This window comes from Phyllostomus hastatus, unplaced genomic scaffold, assembly GCF_019186645.2.
Source record: "Phyllostomus hastatus isolate PE091 unplaced genomic scaffold, TTU_PhHast_1.1 phas_contig_80, whole genome shotgun sequence".
Taxonomy (NCBI): domain Eukaryota; kingdom Metazoa; phylum Chordata; class Mammalia; order Chiroptera; family Phyllostomidae; genus Phyllostomus; species Phyllostomus hastatus.
In genome coordinates, this window is record NW_025333960.1 from 46,695,718 (window position 1) to 46,712,032 (window position 16,315).

The 16,315-nt window shown below is 45.1% G+C and overlaps 1 protein-coding gene across 2 annotated transcripts in view; it reads left to right on the forward strand.

Moving 5' to 3' along the window:
• Nucleotides 1–16,315, forward strand: part of MALT1 (MALT1 paracaspase) — a 50,164-nt gene that overhangs the window by 16,799 nt on the left and 17,050 nt on the right. The window contains exons 3-9 of one of the 2 annotated variants that reach the window (XM_045849882.1): nucleotides 3,760–3,881; nucleotides 4,461–4,620; nucleotides 6,557–6,735; nucleotides 7,171–7,267; nucleotides 8,092–8,124; nucleotides 10,824–10,850; nucleotides 14,353–14,385. In XM_045849882.1, the coding sequence (XP_045705838.1) occupies nucleotides 3,760–3,881; nucleotides 4,461–4,620; nucleotides 6,557–6,735; nucleotides 7,171–7,267; nucleotides 8,092–8,124; nucleotides 10,824–10,850; nucleotides 14,353–14,385 (651 nt within the window). The remainder of the gene's footprint in view (nucleotides 1–3,759; nucleotides 3,882–4,460; nucleotides 4,621–6,556; nucleotides 6,736–7,170; nucleotides 7,268–8,091; nucleotides 8,125–10,823; nucleotides 10,851–14,352; nucleotides 14,386–16,315) is intronic. The other variant, XM_045849883.1, reaches the window with a different exon arrangement.

The window sequence follows — 16,315 nt, forward strand, 5'->3', positions numbered from 1 at the left end:
CACCGGAGGCGCGCCGACTGTGGTCACCATTTCATTTGTGCACGAGTATTAAATCCTGTTGCGCATGCTGAGTATATACAGTTTGTGTTTGTCAGTTACGCCTCAGGAAAGTTGGAGGAAAAAGGCATCACTGGAACAACGGAAGTTATGGGGGGGTTATTTTTTTATTATAATTTTTAAAATCGTCACCTGAGGACATGATCATGGATTTGGGTGGGGAGGGGCTGGATGAGAGAGAAACATCAACTGGTTGTCTCCTGTCCGCGCCCTGACCAGGAATCAAACCCTCAGCCTTTTGGTGTGTAGGATGATGCTCCGACCAACAGAGCCACCCAGCCAGGGCAAAAGTTCGAGGATTCTAAAGTCCAAGAAAACCTCTATTTGTATCCCGGTTCTGCCATTTTTACAATGAAAAAAAAATTAGTCTCAGAAAGGTTAAATAATCGACCCAAGTTAATTTGGATGACCTACAAATTACTTAACTTCATTTTCTTTTCTTTTTTTTTTTAAGATTTTATTATTTTAGAGAGAGGGAAAGGTAGGGAAAAAGAGAGGGAAAGAAACATTGTGTAAGAGAAACATCCATCAGTTGCCTCTCACACAAGCCGCAGACGGGGACCAGGCCTACAGCCCAGGCGTGTGCCCTGACCGGGAATCAAACCCGCAACCTTTGGCTTTATGGGACAGTGTCCCCAACCAGCTGAGCCACGCCGTCAGAGCTTAATTCATTTTTTTCATTGTAATGTAGACCTAATTAGTATTTAACTCGTACAGTTATGTTGAAGGTGAGAGATCAGAATGCCTGGCACATCCAGGAAATTGCTGCTACAGTCACGATGATGATGATGATGATGATGATGATGATGATTACACATTCATTCAACAGATATGTGTTGAACACCCACTGCATCACCGTATGCCAGGCCCTGTTCCAGTAAACCGGTGACTAAGAAAAACAAGGGCATCGCTCTCGTGAGGCTTCTGCTCTGGCAGATGGGACGGGCCGTAAGGCACAGGGCTTCCCGGTGGAGAGTGCAGTCGCGAGCACGAAGCAGGGTGGGAGCGACAGAGAGCCAGGGTGGGGGGTGGCTCATCTAGACACGGTTCCCCAGGAAGCTGGAGGATCTGCCATCCGGCAGCGGGGGGCTAGAAGGAGAATCCAGCCGAGGACCCCAGTGCCAGGAACCCGGTGAGCAGGGAGGAGAGGGGCAGGGGCGAGGTGCAGAGGCTGGTCCACGCAGGCCCTTGTGGGCGCGGTAAGGGGCTTGGCTGCTCCTGCGTATGTACGATGGAGGTCAGTGGGGTGGATGGATGGACGTTTTAACAAGACACTGGGCTGCTGGCTGGAGGTGAGGAGACGAGTTGGCAGACTTACCGATCCTTCAATCAGGAGCTGACGGTGGCCTGGAGATCATGGCGTTGCAGGGGACGAGACGGGGAAAAGCTGCAGTGACAGGACTCGAAGACAGATCCGTGTGGAGAGTGAGGGAGAGAGGAGGAGGGACCGGGAACAACTGCTAAGCTTCCATCCCGAGTAACTGGACGTGTGGGGGGGCCGGAAACCCGCTTCTGTTCTCAGAGATGGGCGAAGCTGCAAGGTTGGGGGGGGGGGCTGTTCTGGGGTTGGGGTGTCGTTAGGTCTGAGATAGCCATAAGACATCCATCCACATTTTAAAGCCATTTTAGCCACGATTCCTGTATTTTTCATATTCATTCTTGTTCCCTTCTATTGTTGCAAATTTATTTCCTCTCATCACACCTCAACTTTGAAAATCAGAATCTCTGCATCTTAAAGGTGTGCTGTGAGACTCTCCTGGCATTAAAATGCACCGTTGGGAGTTTGCTGGCTTAGGCACGAACACTCATCCCGTGTTCTGACCTCACCAGGGACTTGTTTCACAGAGTTCAGAGGAACTCTTGCTCCATCCATCCTGTGCTAACTTGGCATCAACGTAAAGAATTAATGAATATGCAAGCTCTCCCTTTGCGAGGGAATTAAATTCTTTTTTTGAGAGGTTCTATTCTATTTATTAAAGATTTTCTAGGGTTTCTCTGGACCCTTCAATATTTACTCATCTTGGACTTTTTTTTAACAAAGGAGTGGGGAGGGAGAAAAAGAGGGAAGGAAACGTAGATGTGAGAGAGAAACATCAGTCGGTCTGGTCTGCGCCCCAACTGGGGATCAAACCCGCAACCCAGGCACGTGCCCTGACCGGGAATCAGACCCATGACCTTCGGCTTTGCGGGTGACACCCAAGCAGCTGAGCCACACTGGTCAGGGCTTGGACTTTGGTTCTGTCTGGTGTCTTTCTGGCATGGATTTCACATACCTAGTTTACCCTGTCTACTGTGTTTTCCCCTGGAAAGTTTGGGCCCTTTGATGTATTAAGGTTGACAGTATGTAGACCCTCCTCTCCATTGCAGTCTCATTCTCTTCCTTTGGATTGGCGGTTGGGGAGGAAAAAGATTCTCTTAGGAGATCACACTCCCAACAGAGGGGGAAAGAAAATAAAAGTAGGTCCAGGAAATTCAGTTTTACACGTTTCAATGATCTTGTCTCCTTCCTTCCTGAAAGCCCACAGACCCGGCGTTGCGTGCCCCAGCCCGGGCACGTGCGGAGTTCCCTCGCGTGGGTTTCTTTCGTGCCCATCATCTGTTGTTACATAACAATCGCCCCAAAACCAGCAGCTTCGAGCACCAACCGTTTATTACCTCGTACGGTTTCCAAGGAGAGGGACCCAGAAGTGGCTTCCTGGGGTGGTGAGGGCTCACGCTTTGGCCTCCAACGTGACGGCCGTGAAGCCGTCGGCCAGGGCGGCAGCCACCTAGAGATCCGACAGGGTTTGGAAACTCCCTGTGTCGGACGGTCGGTTCACACGGGCTGGCAGGAGGCCCGTGTTCCTTTCCTCGCCACCGGGGCCTCCTTCGGGGCTGCCGGAGCATCCCCGTGCCGGAGCATCCCCGTGCCGGAGCATCCCTGTGCCAGAGTATTGCCGGAGCATCCCCTGCCATGGAAGCTGGCTTCTCCAGGGGCAGTGACAGAGAGAGAGGAGGACGGGGCAGAGGGATCCTTTTCATCCTTGACTCCAGGAGTTCCTTGCACGCTCCTGTCCGAGGTTCCCAAGTCGCCTTGCTGATAGTCATTTCTCAGATGAGAAATGTGCCACATGTATCCAACTTACATCCTGCCGTCCTGGGTCTGTGCCTTGCTGCTTACAGGATAATTTCCATTTTAATACTGAATCGTACCATTGAGATTCGGGTGTCTTTTGTAGACATTTTTACTGGCATTTCAACTCCCCACGTGTGTGACCGGCAGTGCAGTCACTCAGGGGAAGTGCCGGCTGAGTGCGCACCCACGACCACGGAGTCCAGGAAAGCTGACCCCGCACACGCCACCACGGCCGCTGCCGGGCAGGCATCTGCTGTAGCTGCATCCTGACTCAGACCTGTCAGAATGTGGAAAAAATATTTCTAAGAACTGGAGAAGTGTGACAAACAGTCTTCTCCCCCAGTCGTGGGAAGTGGGGTAGATCAAAGTCTTCTGCCGGCGAGTTTCTCTCCTCCTGGTTTTACAGAGCCTGGAGCTTCACGCAGTCGTAATCTGCCGGGGAAGGAGACCTGAGTGGGCGGTTTATAGCGAGGATGAATATGCAGGTTATTTCCAAAATACGACTTTTTTTTTTGTTTCAGAAATATAAACAAGGAAAACTCTTCTGTGACTTTATTTACTCAACTCTTTCTTCTTTTTCTTTGAAGGAATAAAGATCACTGTGAACCCGGAATCAAAGGCGGTCTTGGCCGGACAGTTTGTGAAGCTCTGTTGCCGGGCAACTGGGCACCCTTTTGTGCAGTATCAGTGGTTCAAAATGAATAAAGAGGTAACTTTTTAAATGTCCTCTAGTCCCCCTGTCGTAAGAAGATAGAACGATGACAGAAGTGTGCTGGTGGAGGAGTCCATCCCCCCTTGCAGAATTCCGCACGTGAGAAACTCGGACTTGAGGGGAAAGGACTTGCCCGTGTGCTAACAGCCGGTTGGGGCAGAACGGAAATCCGTAGCCACGCCTACCTTCCTGTGCCCTGCCCACTCCACCGTGGTGTCTGTCACGTCATATGGCCACTCAGCGTATAAAAACGCTGGCATTGTAGACTCTCTGAGTGCCAGCGGTTGAACAGTTTCAGGTGACAGGACAGATAGATGCCTGTGTTGTCCGTGAGCTTCAGGAAGGTACACGGGCGAGTTTGTTAATTCTTTGGTTAATGGATTTGTAGAAGACAGTAAGACTTCAGCCCTACATTACTCAAAATGTTGTCTGTCTTTTAAGTGACACATATTTTAGACTTAGAAAAAAGATAGACTTTTCAAAACTCCAAAGCAATCGTACATTTTGCACAGCATATTTTGTAAGGCATGTTTTGATGAGTTCTTGACTGATATTCTCTTGCTGATTGTTTCCCAGATCCCAAATGGAAATGCATCAGAACTTATCTTTAACACAGTGCACGTGAAAGATGCCGGCTTTTATGTCTGTCGAGTCAACAATAACTGCACCTTTGAATTCAGCCAGTGGTCGCAGCTGGATGTTTGCGATGTCACAGAATTAGCAGAAAGCTTCCAGGGTAAGGAAGTTGAATGTTAGGAAGGGAATTACCTCATTTCAATTTATGTTAATTGTTTACTTTTTAAATAAATTCCAAGTGTCAAAATATTACCGAAAGCTCACATGTCTGCTAGACCCAATATAAGGTCACCAGTTGTTAAGATTTTATCCCGTGTGCTTTGATTCTCTATTCTATGGAGGGGCGTGTGTGTGTGTGTGCACACACAAACATATAAATATACACACATATATACATATACATACACACACATGCCTTTGTATGACATAGAACCTGTCTCAGTCTGGCCCTGCTGCTGACTTTTCCACCTTGCCAGCTTTCATGGATTTGAATGATGTCTCTGGTTTAGGAGGAGAAAAAAAAATCTAATACAGTCTTCCTGACTTTTCCATTTCTTTCCACACTGTACGTTTTCCTCCAAAACTACTGCATGACTCCTAAAAAATTGTGTTGTAGAATCAGACTTCAGAGGAGATGTAGACATGAAAGGGCGTGTAGTGTATCATTTGCTACAAAAAAAAATTTCATCAAACTGTTTTTCTGCTCTGTCATTCACCTTTTTCAGTCCAGAAGCTAGTACTGATCAAGGGGAAAAAACAGTCTACTGTAAAGGTGGACCTCAGACCCCATCTTTTATTCACACACACTGTCAAGTGGTAATGTCATTTCTGCCAGACAGAAAGAACAGGAGGGAAGCCGGCTTTTTGTTTTTAGTCTGTCTTGCATTCTTCCCTCTGCACGTTAATAAACACACCATCTCTAAAAATGGTATTGATTAGTTATTTATTTCTTGAGTATATCTGTGCATGTAATGAAATTCAGTATGTTTATAGATGGAATCTTACTCATTCAACAAATACTATTTTTTTAAAAGATTTATTTATTTTTAGAGAGAGGGGAAGGGAAGGAGAAAGAGGAGAGAAACATCAATGTGTGGTTGCCTCTCCTGCGCCCCCTACTGGGGACCTGGCCCGCAGCCCAGGCATGTGCCCTGACTGGGAATCGAACCAGAGACCCTTGATTTGTAGGCCCATGTTCAGTCCACTGAACTACTCCAGCCAGGATTCAACAAATATTATTGATCACCTGCAATTTGTGAGACAGAGTCTCCTGTGAGAGACCTGGTAATGCATAACATTCCTCTGTCCTCAAGGAACTCGAGTAACAGTGAGCGTTCATAAGTAATGCTTTCTGATATCTGCCTTGGAAAGAAATGCTAGTGACAGCCTGTCCATATTTATTCAGTGCTCATAACAACACTCCTTATTTTAATAAGTCAACTTAAAGCAGAATGTAGCGCTGTCTGTGCTGACCGGGGGTATCCAGATGTTTGCCCCCGACAGCAGGGCTCTGCTGCCAAACGCATTTGGAAACCACTCGAACTGTTCTCCCCTCTTGCATGCACAGTGCGTACTCAGTGCGTACTCACGCTTTGAAAGCGCTGAGAAGTCCTGCAGTGCCAGATCTGCTCAACTTCGTTTCACCCACGCTTGTCTAAACTTATTTGTCCACAGCATTCTTTTATCCACAGAACATTTCTTAGTATTTCTAGAAATGCCATTGTTTTATGAAACAGTTTGGGAGGTGCTATTAAAGATTGTAAAAAATAACCCTGGCTGGTGTGGCTCAGTGGCTTGAGTGCTGACCTGTGAACCAAAGGGTCACCAGTTCCATTTCCAGTCGGGGCACATGCCTGGGTTGCAGGCCAGGCCCCCAGTAGGGGGCGCAGGAGAGGCAACCATACATTGATGTTTCTCTCCTCTTTCTCCCTCCCTTCCCCTCTCTAAAAAATAAATAAATAAACCCCTTTTTTAAAAAGATTATAGAAAATGAAGGATGAACATGAAAATACATTTTGATTTAATTACAGAGGGGGGTTTTATTTTTAACGTAGAGATTTTATTTATGTTTAATAATATTTTTCTTTTAATTTAAGGAAGTCTGGATGCCATCTCTGAATCCAAGTTGCAAATATGTGTTGAGCCAAAGTCCCAGAAGCTGACGCCAGGCAGCACGCTGGTCCTGCAGTGCGTGGCGGTGGGAAGCCCTATTCCTCACTACCAGTGGTTCAGAAACGAGGCCCTGTTAGCCCATGAGACGAAAAAGATATACATGGTAGGAAGCTGGTTTTCAGGGTACTTTTTTGTGCTACTATGTAAAATAGTGTCATTGAAAACTAAAGTTAACATTAATCCCATTTGTTGGCAGTGTTTTCAGACTTTCAGTATTTGCTTCAGGTCCTTGTTTTTTAACATGAATTGATTTGTCTATTTGCAAAAGTGCTAGGAAACAACACCAGCCCACATCTAAGGCTTTATACTGAAATGTCAAATAATAGTATTGCACCGAACTCACCATTATTGGATTCCTTGTATCATTTGCCTAAACTAATACTTAACCTGGTGAATGGAAACAATAACACTGTCTCTAAAGCCTTCTGAAATTTTGTTTCGTAGGGTTTTTTTTTTTAAATACAAAACAACTTTTCGTCCAAGCCAATTTAAACTGAAATTTCAAAGGAAATACATGTGTACTTTAATATTGATACAGGTGCCGTATGTGGATGTGGAGCATCAGGGAACCTACTGGTGTCGTGTCTATAATGACCGGGACAGTCTCGATAGCAAGAAGGCAGAAGTCACCGTAGGTAAGCCGTGCTGCTCGGTGTTGTGACAAATGGAGTGTAGCAGAAGCCACATAAACCTGAACATTTGAGCAACAGAGATGCTACTCCTTATTACCCCGCTCTGTTTAATGGTGCGTTAAGTATCAGGAGTTACATCTCTATATAGAAATCAGGGAGAACACATACTCAAATTCATAATCTAGGTTTATATACCATAACAAAAACAGTTTCTTATTTATATCTTTTCATTATGTTTGAATTGTATAGTTTGTTTTTTTCAGATTTTTTAATTTAGTTTTAAAGAGAAGGGAACAGAGGAAGAAGGGGAGGGAGATATCAATGTGTGAGAGGAACATCAGTCTCAGTCAGCTCTTGTCTCGCCTCTTGCACATGCCCCCCAGCTGGGGACCTGCCCGCAGCCCAGGCAGGTGCCCTGATCAGGAATCAAACCGGCCACCTTTCACTTTGCAGGGCGACGACACTCACCCAGCAGGGTCATGCCGGTCAGGGCTTAGAGTTTGTTTTAAACACTTCCGGCAAAAATGTATTAAAACTTTAATTAAAAGAACTTGGAAAAGATTTTTAATAAAACATTTTGAAAAAAACAGATATATGATGGAAGGAATAATGATTAATCAACAATCCCCCCTTATGAAGTGCGTAATTTAGGAATTTATTCTATTTTAGCTTAATGCATTTATAGTTAGGTTTTCAGTAGCAGGAGATGTCGATGCCTGTGTTGGTTTGCCAACATATTTCTGTGATGTTTATCTCTGTTTGCTTGATGGCTGCCCTTCTAAGACCATGAATTACAGTGTGTTCACATTTGTTTTCTCTGGAACAAGGAAGAACAGATGGGGCAGTGGAGTGCACGGAAGGTAGTGTAACCCTTTGGTTTGAAACCATGTATCCTGCATGCTGGTTCCTCTGGGGACTGCTAGAGCGCTCTAGCCTGCTGAGTGCGGTAATGGAAAAAATACTAGCTACAAGAAATCATTTCAATCAAGGACACTGTATCTTAGTCTCGGAGGGTTTATAAATTACCACAGACACCTTTAAACTGACGTACTCTTCAAATAACTAATTTTCCGTTGATTTTCTACTGTATATGAGAATACAGTTCCCGGATAACATATTGTGAAGAGTGAACATTGCAATCAATTCTTAATGCTAACTTTTATCGTCACAAAACTTGTGAAGAGAAGATGGATGGCTAAACTCTCACAGACTATTTGACCCTTCGGCCCTGATAATATGCCCCTCAATGCAAACATAGTTTCTGTGAAAGTTTCAGGACAGATGTTTTTATTTAACAGATGTTTTATCAAATATTAAATGTTATGCTTTAGTATAAAATTGATAAGATCCATTTTTAAAGCTATAAGGCTGTAGATTAATCTACCATGTCCCCTTTCCCATAATCTATAAAGAGAATTGAAAATCTGTTTCAACATAAGTTCCTAATTTGTTTTAATTAACCAAAACATTGTACATAAGTTGTGATGAGTACATTTTAAAACTCAAATTCCCTTAGTATAATATCACATTGTTTTACAAAATTAGGTTTGTGGATAGCAAAGTATTTTTTCAATTTCTGCCTCTTTAAACTGTAATAACCTTAGGTTCTAAAAACCTTAAGTTCTACTTGGGTAAAATAAGAAAACAATGTTCAATCTTATGTCTCCTGGTTTTCTTGTCCTTTATAGAACTGTGGTGTGACTTGGAAATACTGTAACAACTGTTTTCGAAACTGTGAACGGGCGCTCTCTAGCCTAGGGGGCCCCCGTCCCACGGTCCTGGGCCCTGCATGGGGGAGGCTCCGTGAAGACACCCTAACCAGCTCCTCTTTCTCCTCTTACTCCTTCTTCGCCTAATTGCATGACTTTTAAAACTTCCTAACGTTGGAGACCTCTGAGAATAAATAAGTAAAACGAGAAATAAAATGAGCATTGCTCTTCTGTCTGGCTTCAGGGCGATGCCTATGAATTATCGCCTTACAGTGATGCTTCCTTATTTGCAAGGTTCTGCCTGTAATTTTTTCAATAATAAACACGTGACTAAATCGTGATTTTCAAATAAATCTGTTCAGAACGCTTAGAGATGCAAGTCCAACAATGAAACAACTCCAGAAATTTCAGGTGGAAAAATTAGGTCCAGCTTTTCTTTCTAAAACACGTGCGAAGTTGGGACTTTCGTCCTCGGTGGGCTGGCACCTATCAGGAGCAGTGTCCTAATGTCATGTCTTTTTTATCCACGGGACATAATGTCACCTGTTTAATTTTCGGTATTTTGTTCAAGGTGTTTGATCAGGACGGGGTGGGGATGGCACGGGGGCAGGTCAGGGCATTTGTTAGGGTGGTGGAACTGTTCGGTGTGACCACTGCAAGGGTGAGTACAGGTACACAAGTTTTTTAAAGATCGTTTAGTAACCAGTCAGGGGAGGATAGCTCCCAGGATAGAACGCAGAATATGACCAGAGAATCCAGACTCACTGCAAATGTGTAAAACAGCCCCACCGAAGGGAGGAAGGAGGAACAGGGCACTCACCTGAGTAGTGGGAAATGACAGAGGTCTGCACGATAAAGGGCGAAAGAAAACCGCAGTAGCCCTGTGCTCCGGCCCTGCTCCTCCTGAGTTGATTCTATAACAACATGTAAGAGTAAGTCCTACCTAAGACGGGATGAATAGGATGACATTTGTAACTTGCTAACATTATTTTTTATCTCCACACAATGTGTGCCCAAAGCCAGACGGCTGTCATGTCTTGCGCGCTTAGATGCTGCCCTTTCGCTGGGAGGTGCGGGTCAACGACCCTGAGACCTCTGCACCTCCAGAGTCATGCTGCCCCCGTCCAGCCCTGAGCAGGACGTCTCAGAGCCCACCTGAGAGGCCGGCCTCCCGACAGCCCCTCCCCAGTAATCCCCAAAGCTGTCCAGGTCACCCAAAGCAGGGGGCATCTGAAGAACTGTCAACAACAAAGAGGCGTCTGGGGTGCCAGAAGCAAATGCAGCATGTCCTGAATATAGGAGCTTGAAACAAAAAGAGCGTTAGTGGCTGTGACAGACAGACCTCCCCAACATAACATGTTAGAGACACAGCAGGCAAACCGGTGTGGGTGTTTCCAGGGACTCTGCATCATCTGCACGGTGGTTCTGCACGTCTTCGCCTGTTCTGAAATTGAAACTTTCATTAGAACAGGAAAACATCACTTGAGATTGTTCATTAGTTTCCAGGAGTTTCTGACTGAGGCCACAGACAGACCTGTATCTTGACCGTTTATGTTCTGTAATCGCCCAGAATCCCTGAAACGTGGGACAAATTATGAACGAGTCTGTGTAGCTTTTTGTCACTTGGTGAAAGGAATAACCGCTCAGCTTAGAAGTCCCGCCCGATGCCCACCACAGTGCTCTTCCCTCCTCGGTTCGCATGGCTTCTCCCGTCACGTGCTTGGAAATGTCAAACCGATTCCACGTTCTGATGTGGTTTCACAGCTCAAAACCTTCTCTGCTTAGTCTTACTGTTTGTGCTCGATAGGCAGTTAAATTATTCAAAGCTAATCTATTTTATTTCATTTCAGATGAATTACATCATCTTGGGCATCCTGGTGAGTAATACAACAAAATTAGTTTTAAATGTTTAATTTATTGAGTACAGTAATTTAAAGATACTGTAGACATTCTTTTGTTATAGTAGTACTGGTTACAGTAGTGGTAACTTTTTCTTTATTAAAATAATATTATCACTTAGGGTTGAAATAAGCACTTACATGCAGTGCAATTTCATGCAAGTGAAAACATTAAAAATATTCTAGATCATAAGACTATATGAGGGTAGAAAAGTATGCGGAGGCTGCATACACTAAACATGAATGTAGTTTTTATCTTTGTGAGTGACTCTGGGTCATAAGAAGGCAGTTAATGGGGGAAGTACCTTATTTTTGTATTTGAAAGACAAGAAGCAGTCTTCAAAAGGGTAACAGTGTAACAATTCTAGACTTGCCAGACCCTGGGGACCTTGTTCAGAGTTGCTCAATCACAGAATATACCTGAACTAGGTGGGCGGGGTGTCTATCTGGAGTAAAAGGTGTGTTCGTGGGAATACCTTGCCTTATATAGATAAGTAGCTGGTCAGTAACCATTCATTAACTTTCTGCTGGCCAATTTTAATCAGAACGGATTTCTGAACCAGTTCAGCTTATGAGAAGGCCTTAACTGGGGTGCAAGGCAGAGTAACAGTGAGGACTCCATAAAGACAGAGGACTTCTCTGGGTTGTGGGCGCTCCGAAAGGCGGTGATGGAACAGGACTGGGTGAAGAAGGCAGTTCTGTCATTTAGTATTTACAGAAATTTCTTTTATTCCCTGACATGCTATAGCTCAACATTTTAGCATCATAACTAGTTTTCTTAGTTTTGTGCCCATATTTTTCTCTATTTTTTAAATCACTGTTTATTTTTCCATTACGGTTGACATCCAGTACTGTGTGTCTGATGTGCACCCCAGTGACTAGACACTGTGTAGCTTACAGTCATCCCGATAAACCTCGTACACCCCTGACACAATACATAGTCATTTGAATATTATTGACTTTATTCCCCGTGCTGTACTTTGCACCCCATGATAGTTCCGCAGCAACAAAGTTGTTCTTGGTCCCTTCACCATTCTCACCCAACCCACCAAAACCCCCCGCCAGTCTACAGCTGTCAACACATTCACTCTGTGCCTGTGGGTCTGTTTCTGTTCTGTGTGCTTATTAATTTTGTTTTTTAGATTTGGTTGTTGATAGATATGTATTTACTGCCATTTTATTGTTCCTTTTTTTTTTATCTTTTCTTCTTCTTAAAGACCCTTTAACATTTCATGTAATACTACTTTGATGGTGATAAACTCCTTTAGCTTTTTCTTGTCCCGGGAGCTCTTTATTATCTGTCCTTTGATTCTAAATGATAACCCTGCTGGGTAGAATAATCTTGGTTGTAGGTCCTTGCTTTTTATCAACTCTTGCCAGTCGCTTCTGGCCTGCTTTCTGTTGAGAAATCAACTGACAGTCTTATGGGAGCTCCCATGTAGGTAACTAACTGCTATTCTTGTGCTGCTTTTAAGATTCTCTCTTTGTCTTTGACCTTTGGCATTTTAATCACGATGTGTCTCAGTGTGGGCCTCTTTGGCTTCATCTTGTTTGGGACTCTCAGTGCTTCCTGGACTTGCATGTCTGTCTCCTACACCAGTTAGGGATGTTGTCTGTCATTATTTTTTCAAACAGGTTTTCGATTTCTTGCCCACTCTCTTCTCTGTCTGGCACCCCCGTGATGCAGGTGTCGGTGTGCTTGAAGTCGTCCCCGAGGCTCCTTACACTGTCTTCATAGTTTTAGATTCTTTTTTCTTTTTGCTGCTCTCATTGGGTGTTTTTTGCTTCCTTGTATTCGAAATCACTGATTTGATTCTCGGCTTCATCCGCTGTCCTGTTGATTCCCTGTAAGTTAGTCTTCATTTCTGTTAGTATATCCTTCGTTTCTGACTCGTCTTTTTTATGGTTTCTTTGTACTTTTTCATGCTGTTGAAGTTCTCACGAAGTTCCTTGAGCATCCTTATAACCATTATTTTGAACTCTGTATCCGGTAGTTTGCTTGCCTCTATTTTATTTAGTTCTCTCTCTGGAGATTTTCCCTGCTCTTTCATTTAGGACCTGTTTCTTCATTTCATGCTCAGATTTTTTAAATAAACACTTATTGTCAGTGATAATTGGGCTGTGCTGATTACATATAAGCACATTCTAGAAACCAGAAGGCCACTGGTTTGGGATAAACTGAATTTACAGTCTTTATAAGCTCCCTTTCCTATCATTTGTTTTAGAGATACCCGAAAATAAACCATTTGTTCTCCCTATTATTCACATAGTTATAAAAGCTGTGTGTCATTTTTGCCCGGCCAACCTGGAGCTCAGGGGCCACCGCAGGGAGACAGCCAAACATCTAACCCCACCCGCTGCCAGAGAGTCTTCCTCTCTTGGTCTGCTTAGAACCCTTTCCCCCTAAATCAGTCTGTTATTTGTTGCCCTTCGGTGAACACTGTAAAAAGTTACTTCAGGAAAATTTTTGCAAACAACCACCACTGAACTTCTGGAATTTTCTTGGCCTCCTCTTTCATTATATCCTTACTCTTCAATATTTGGTGACCCCCAAAATTTTGAGTTTTAAAAAAAGAACATTTAATATAAACTTTTAATAGACTCCAGCCGCATATGAATGGTTACAAATACCAGAGAAAAGTTACCCTGTTGAGAGTAGTGGACAGATGACCGATTGAACTCCATCTTTCCCTATGTCTCTTTCCACGTGGTCCACGGGGTCAGAGATACTTCATTTTACGCAGAGTCGATGGCAGAGAGCATGGACCATGGGATGAGGTTTGCCGGCTCGATAACTCCGGACAAGCGACTTAGTCTCTCTCCACCTCAGGGCCCTTATCTGTGAAATGCAGGTAGTAATTGTATACACCTCGCAGAGGACAGGGATGTGTGTTCTAGTCAGTTATATTGAAAGCATCCGTAACTGCACCGGGCAAGCATTCAGTAAATGTTCAGCCCTCCGCTGCTGCTGCTGCTGCTTCCCAGCACCCACTGTTTTCAGACTATGTTTCTGCCCAGCCCATTAAAGATTACGACCCCCACTATGGTCGTCCATTACCAAAGGCATTCCCCGGCTCCGATCCCAAGGCCGTCCACCCCAGTCCGTGTTGTTGTCAGGATCTGGAAATCTTGCCCTGGCCGATTTAGTTAGTTGGATCATTGTCCCGTACACTGAAAGATTGTGGGTTCCATGCCTGGTCAGGGCACGTGTGGGAGGCAACCAGTTAGTGTTTTTTACATCAGTGTTTCTCTCTCTTTCTCCTCCTTCCTTTTTCTCTAAAATCAATAACCATGTCCTCGGGTGAGAACTAAAGAAGAAAGAATCCGGAAATCTTAAAATCATAAGTTAGCTGTTAGAAATCATATTCTGTCTTTGAATGTCACCAATGTGTCTTCATTGTTTTCATATATCTCTAGCCCTGAAGATGTTCATATCATGGATAATAATACCTTACATCTTTGAATTTTTATTTTCTTATAGATAATAAAGAGCAAACAGCTGAACAACCTTTGGGTAAGTAGCGCTTTAAAATGCCTGATCAAAATATAAATATGTATATATGTGTTTCATGATGAGCATAAAGGGATTGAAGACATTTTAGCTTCACAGCTTTTATAAGCACTTGAACGACTTTGAGACCACATGGTTAATTTTGGGTATTTGTAAAGGAAATGATAGACCAGGATGGATTCAGTGTGTGGGACCAAGTCAGCTCCTGCGGGGTGATTTCTTTACTTTGGCAACATGCGAACAAATGAACAATGAACGCGTGTGTCCCGTGGAGGGGAGGAACACCGTCTCTCCGCGGGCTTGGACTGGAAGAGCGGCAGAGCGGCGGCAGTGGCAGCTCCATGTTTTGCAGTGAGCGTAGGAGGAGAAGGGCCTTCCAGACAGAGGCAGCCTGCACCCTCCCCCCCGCCCCAGTACAGCGTGGGAGGAGACGAGACAGGGCGTGGAGTCGGGGGCACTGGAAGCAGCACGCTGTGCTCTGGAGCATGAAGAGAAGGAGGCAGGAGCAGAAGGGCGAGGCCGGAGCTTCAGAGCCCTGTTTCTCCCTGAGCCCCTGGAGGCACGTCTCTCTGAAGGGCCCATCTTGTGCCGGAGCGCACCCGGATGGGGGTGTGTGGCTGGGAGAAGAACTGACAGACGGTGGCAGTATGTCTAGAGACTCTTGCCCGGACCGCTAGGTGGGTGGTGATAGCACCCACTGAGCTGGAGAACACAGAATAAGTGGCAGGCTTCAGAGGACTGTCGGCTTGGGACCTAACCAGTTTGAGGTGTCCGTGTCACATCTGCATGAAGACGTACAGCAGGCAGTTGTGTACACGGGTCCAGAACTTTCTGGAGAGGCCTGGGTTAGAGATACGTGATGAATGCCATTAGTGTAGGTGTGGCAGTTACAGCCAAAGGGCAGCAAACACGAGATTGCTACGGGCCATAGATAAAAGGGCACAAAGCTGGCCGACCTTTTTTGGGGGGGTGGGGGAGCATACAGTGTTTTTAACCATTATCATCAGCTGTCACTGATCAGATACCATATAAAAATTTAGATTTCTGGGTGCTTGGGAAAAGGGGTAGCTGCCCACTGTGGCTAAATAGTGGCTGCCTCTTTAAAGCGGGTGTGCTCCCTGTTTCCCTGTTGTGAGCTTTCCGTCTGCTTCACTCTCTCCCCTCTCTCCCCGCCCTCCTCCCTCACGTGGTCTCGCCGTGTAGCTAAATGTCCCAAACTGGAAGCTGTCGGCCTTCTTCAGGTTCGGACTCAGAGCTGGCGGGGTGTCACTACACATTAGGGTGTTCCCAGAGAGCCCCGGGGCGGCCCAGATTCAGGGCGGGAGGGCAGGGGGCGGGGTGAGGGTGACCCCTCTGTGGGAGGGGGAGACCCTGACCCACTGAGGGCCGCCTTTTACCACCGCTGGAGAGCAGGCACGGACCAGAGCACGAATGACTTTGTCTGCCAGACTGACAGTTTTGGACTTTATTTTGTAGGACACAAACATTAAAAGATTGTATGCCCTGGCCGATGTGGCTCAGTTGACTGGAGTGTTGTTCTGCGAACCGAAAGGTCGCAGGTTGCATTTCTGGTCAGAGCACATGCCTGGGTTGTGGGTTCTGTCCTGGCCAGGGCGCATACAGAAGGCAGCCAATCCATGCTTCTCACACGAAAGCTTCTCTCCCTGTCTCCCCCTGCCCTCTCCTCTGTCTCAAATCAATAACCATGCCCTTGGGTGAGGATTAAAAAAAGATCTTATGCATGAGACCAGCAAGCACTGTATATCCAGCCAGTCAGATTTGATGCTAATACTCAATTTTGGATAGATAGTCAAAGAAAGTAGTTAACAAATGCTTACATAGCCCTGACTATGTTCCAGACCCTTTTCCAAGTGCTCGTGAATATTAATTCGTTTTAGATAAGATGAGTGACACACTGTTAGATGACCAGACA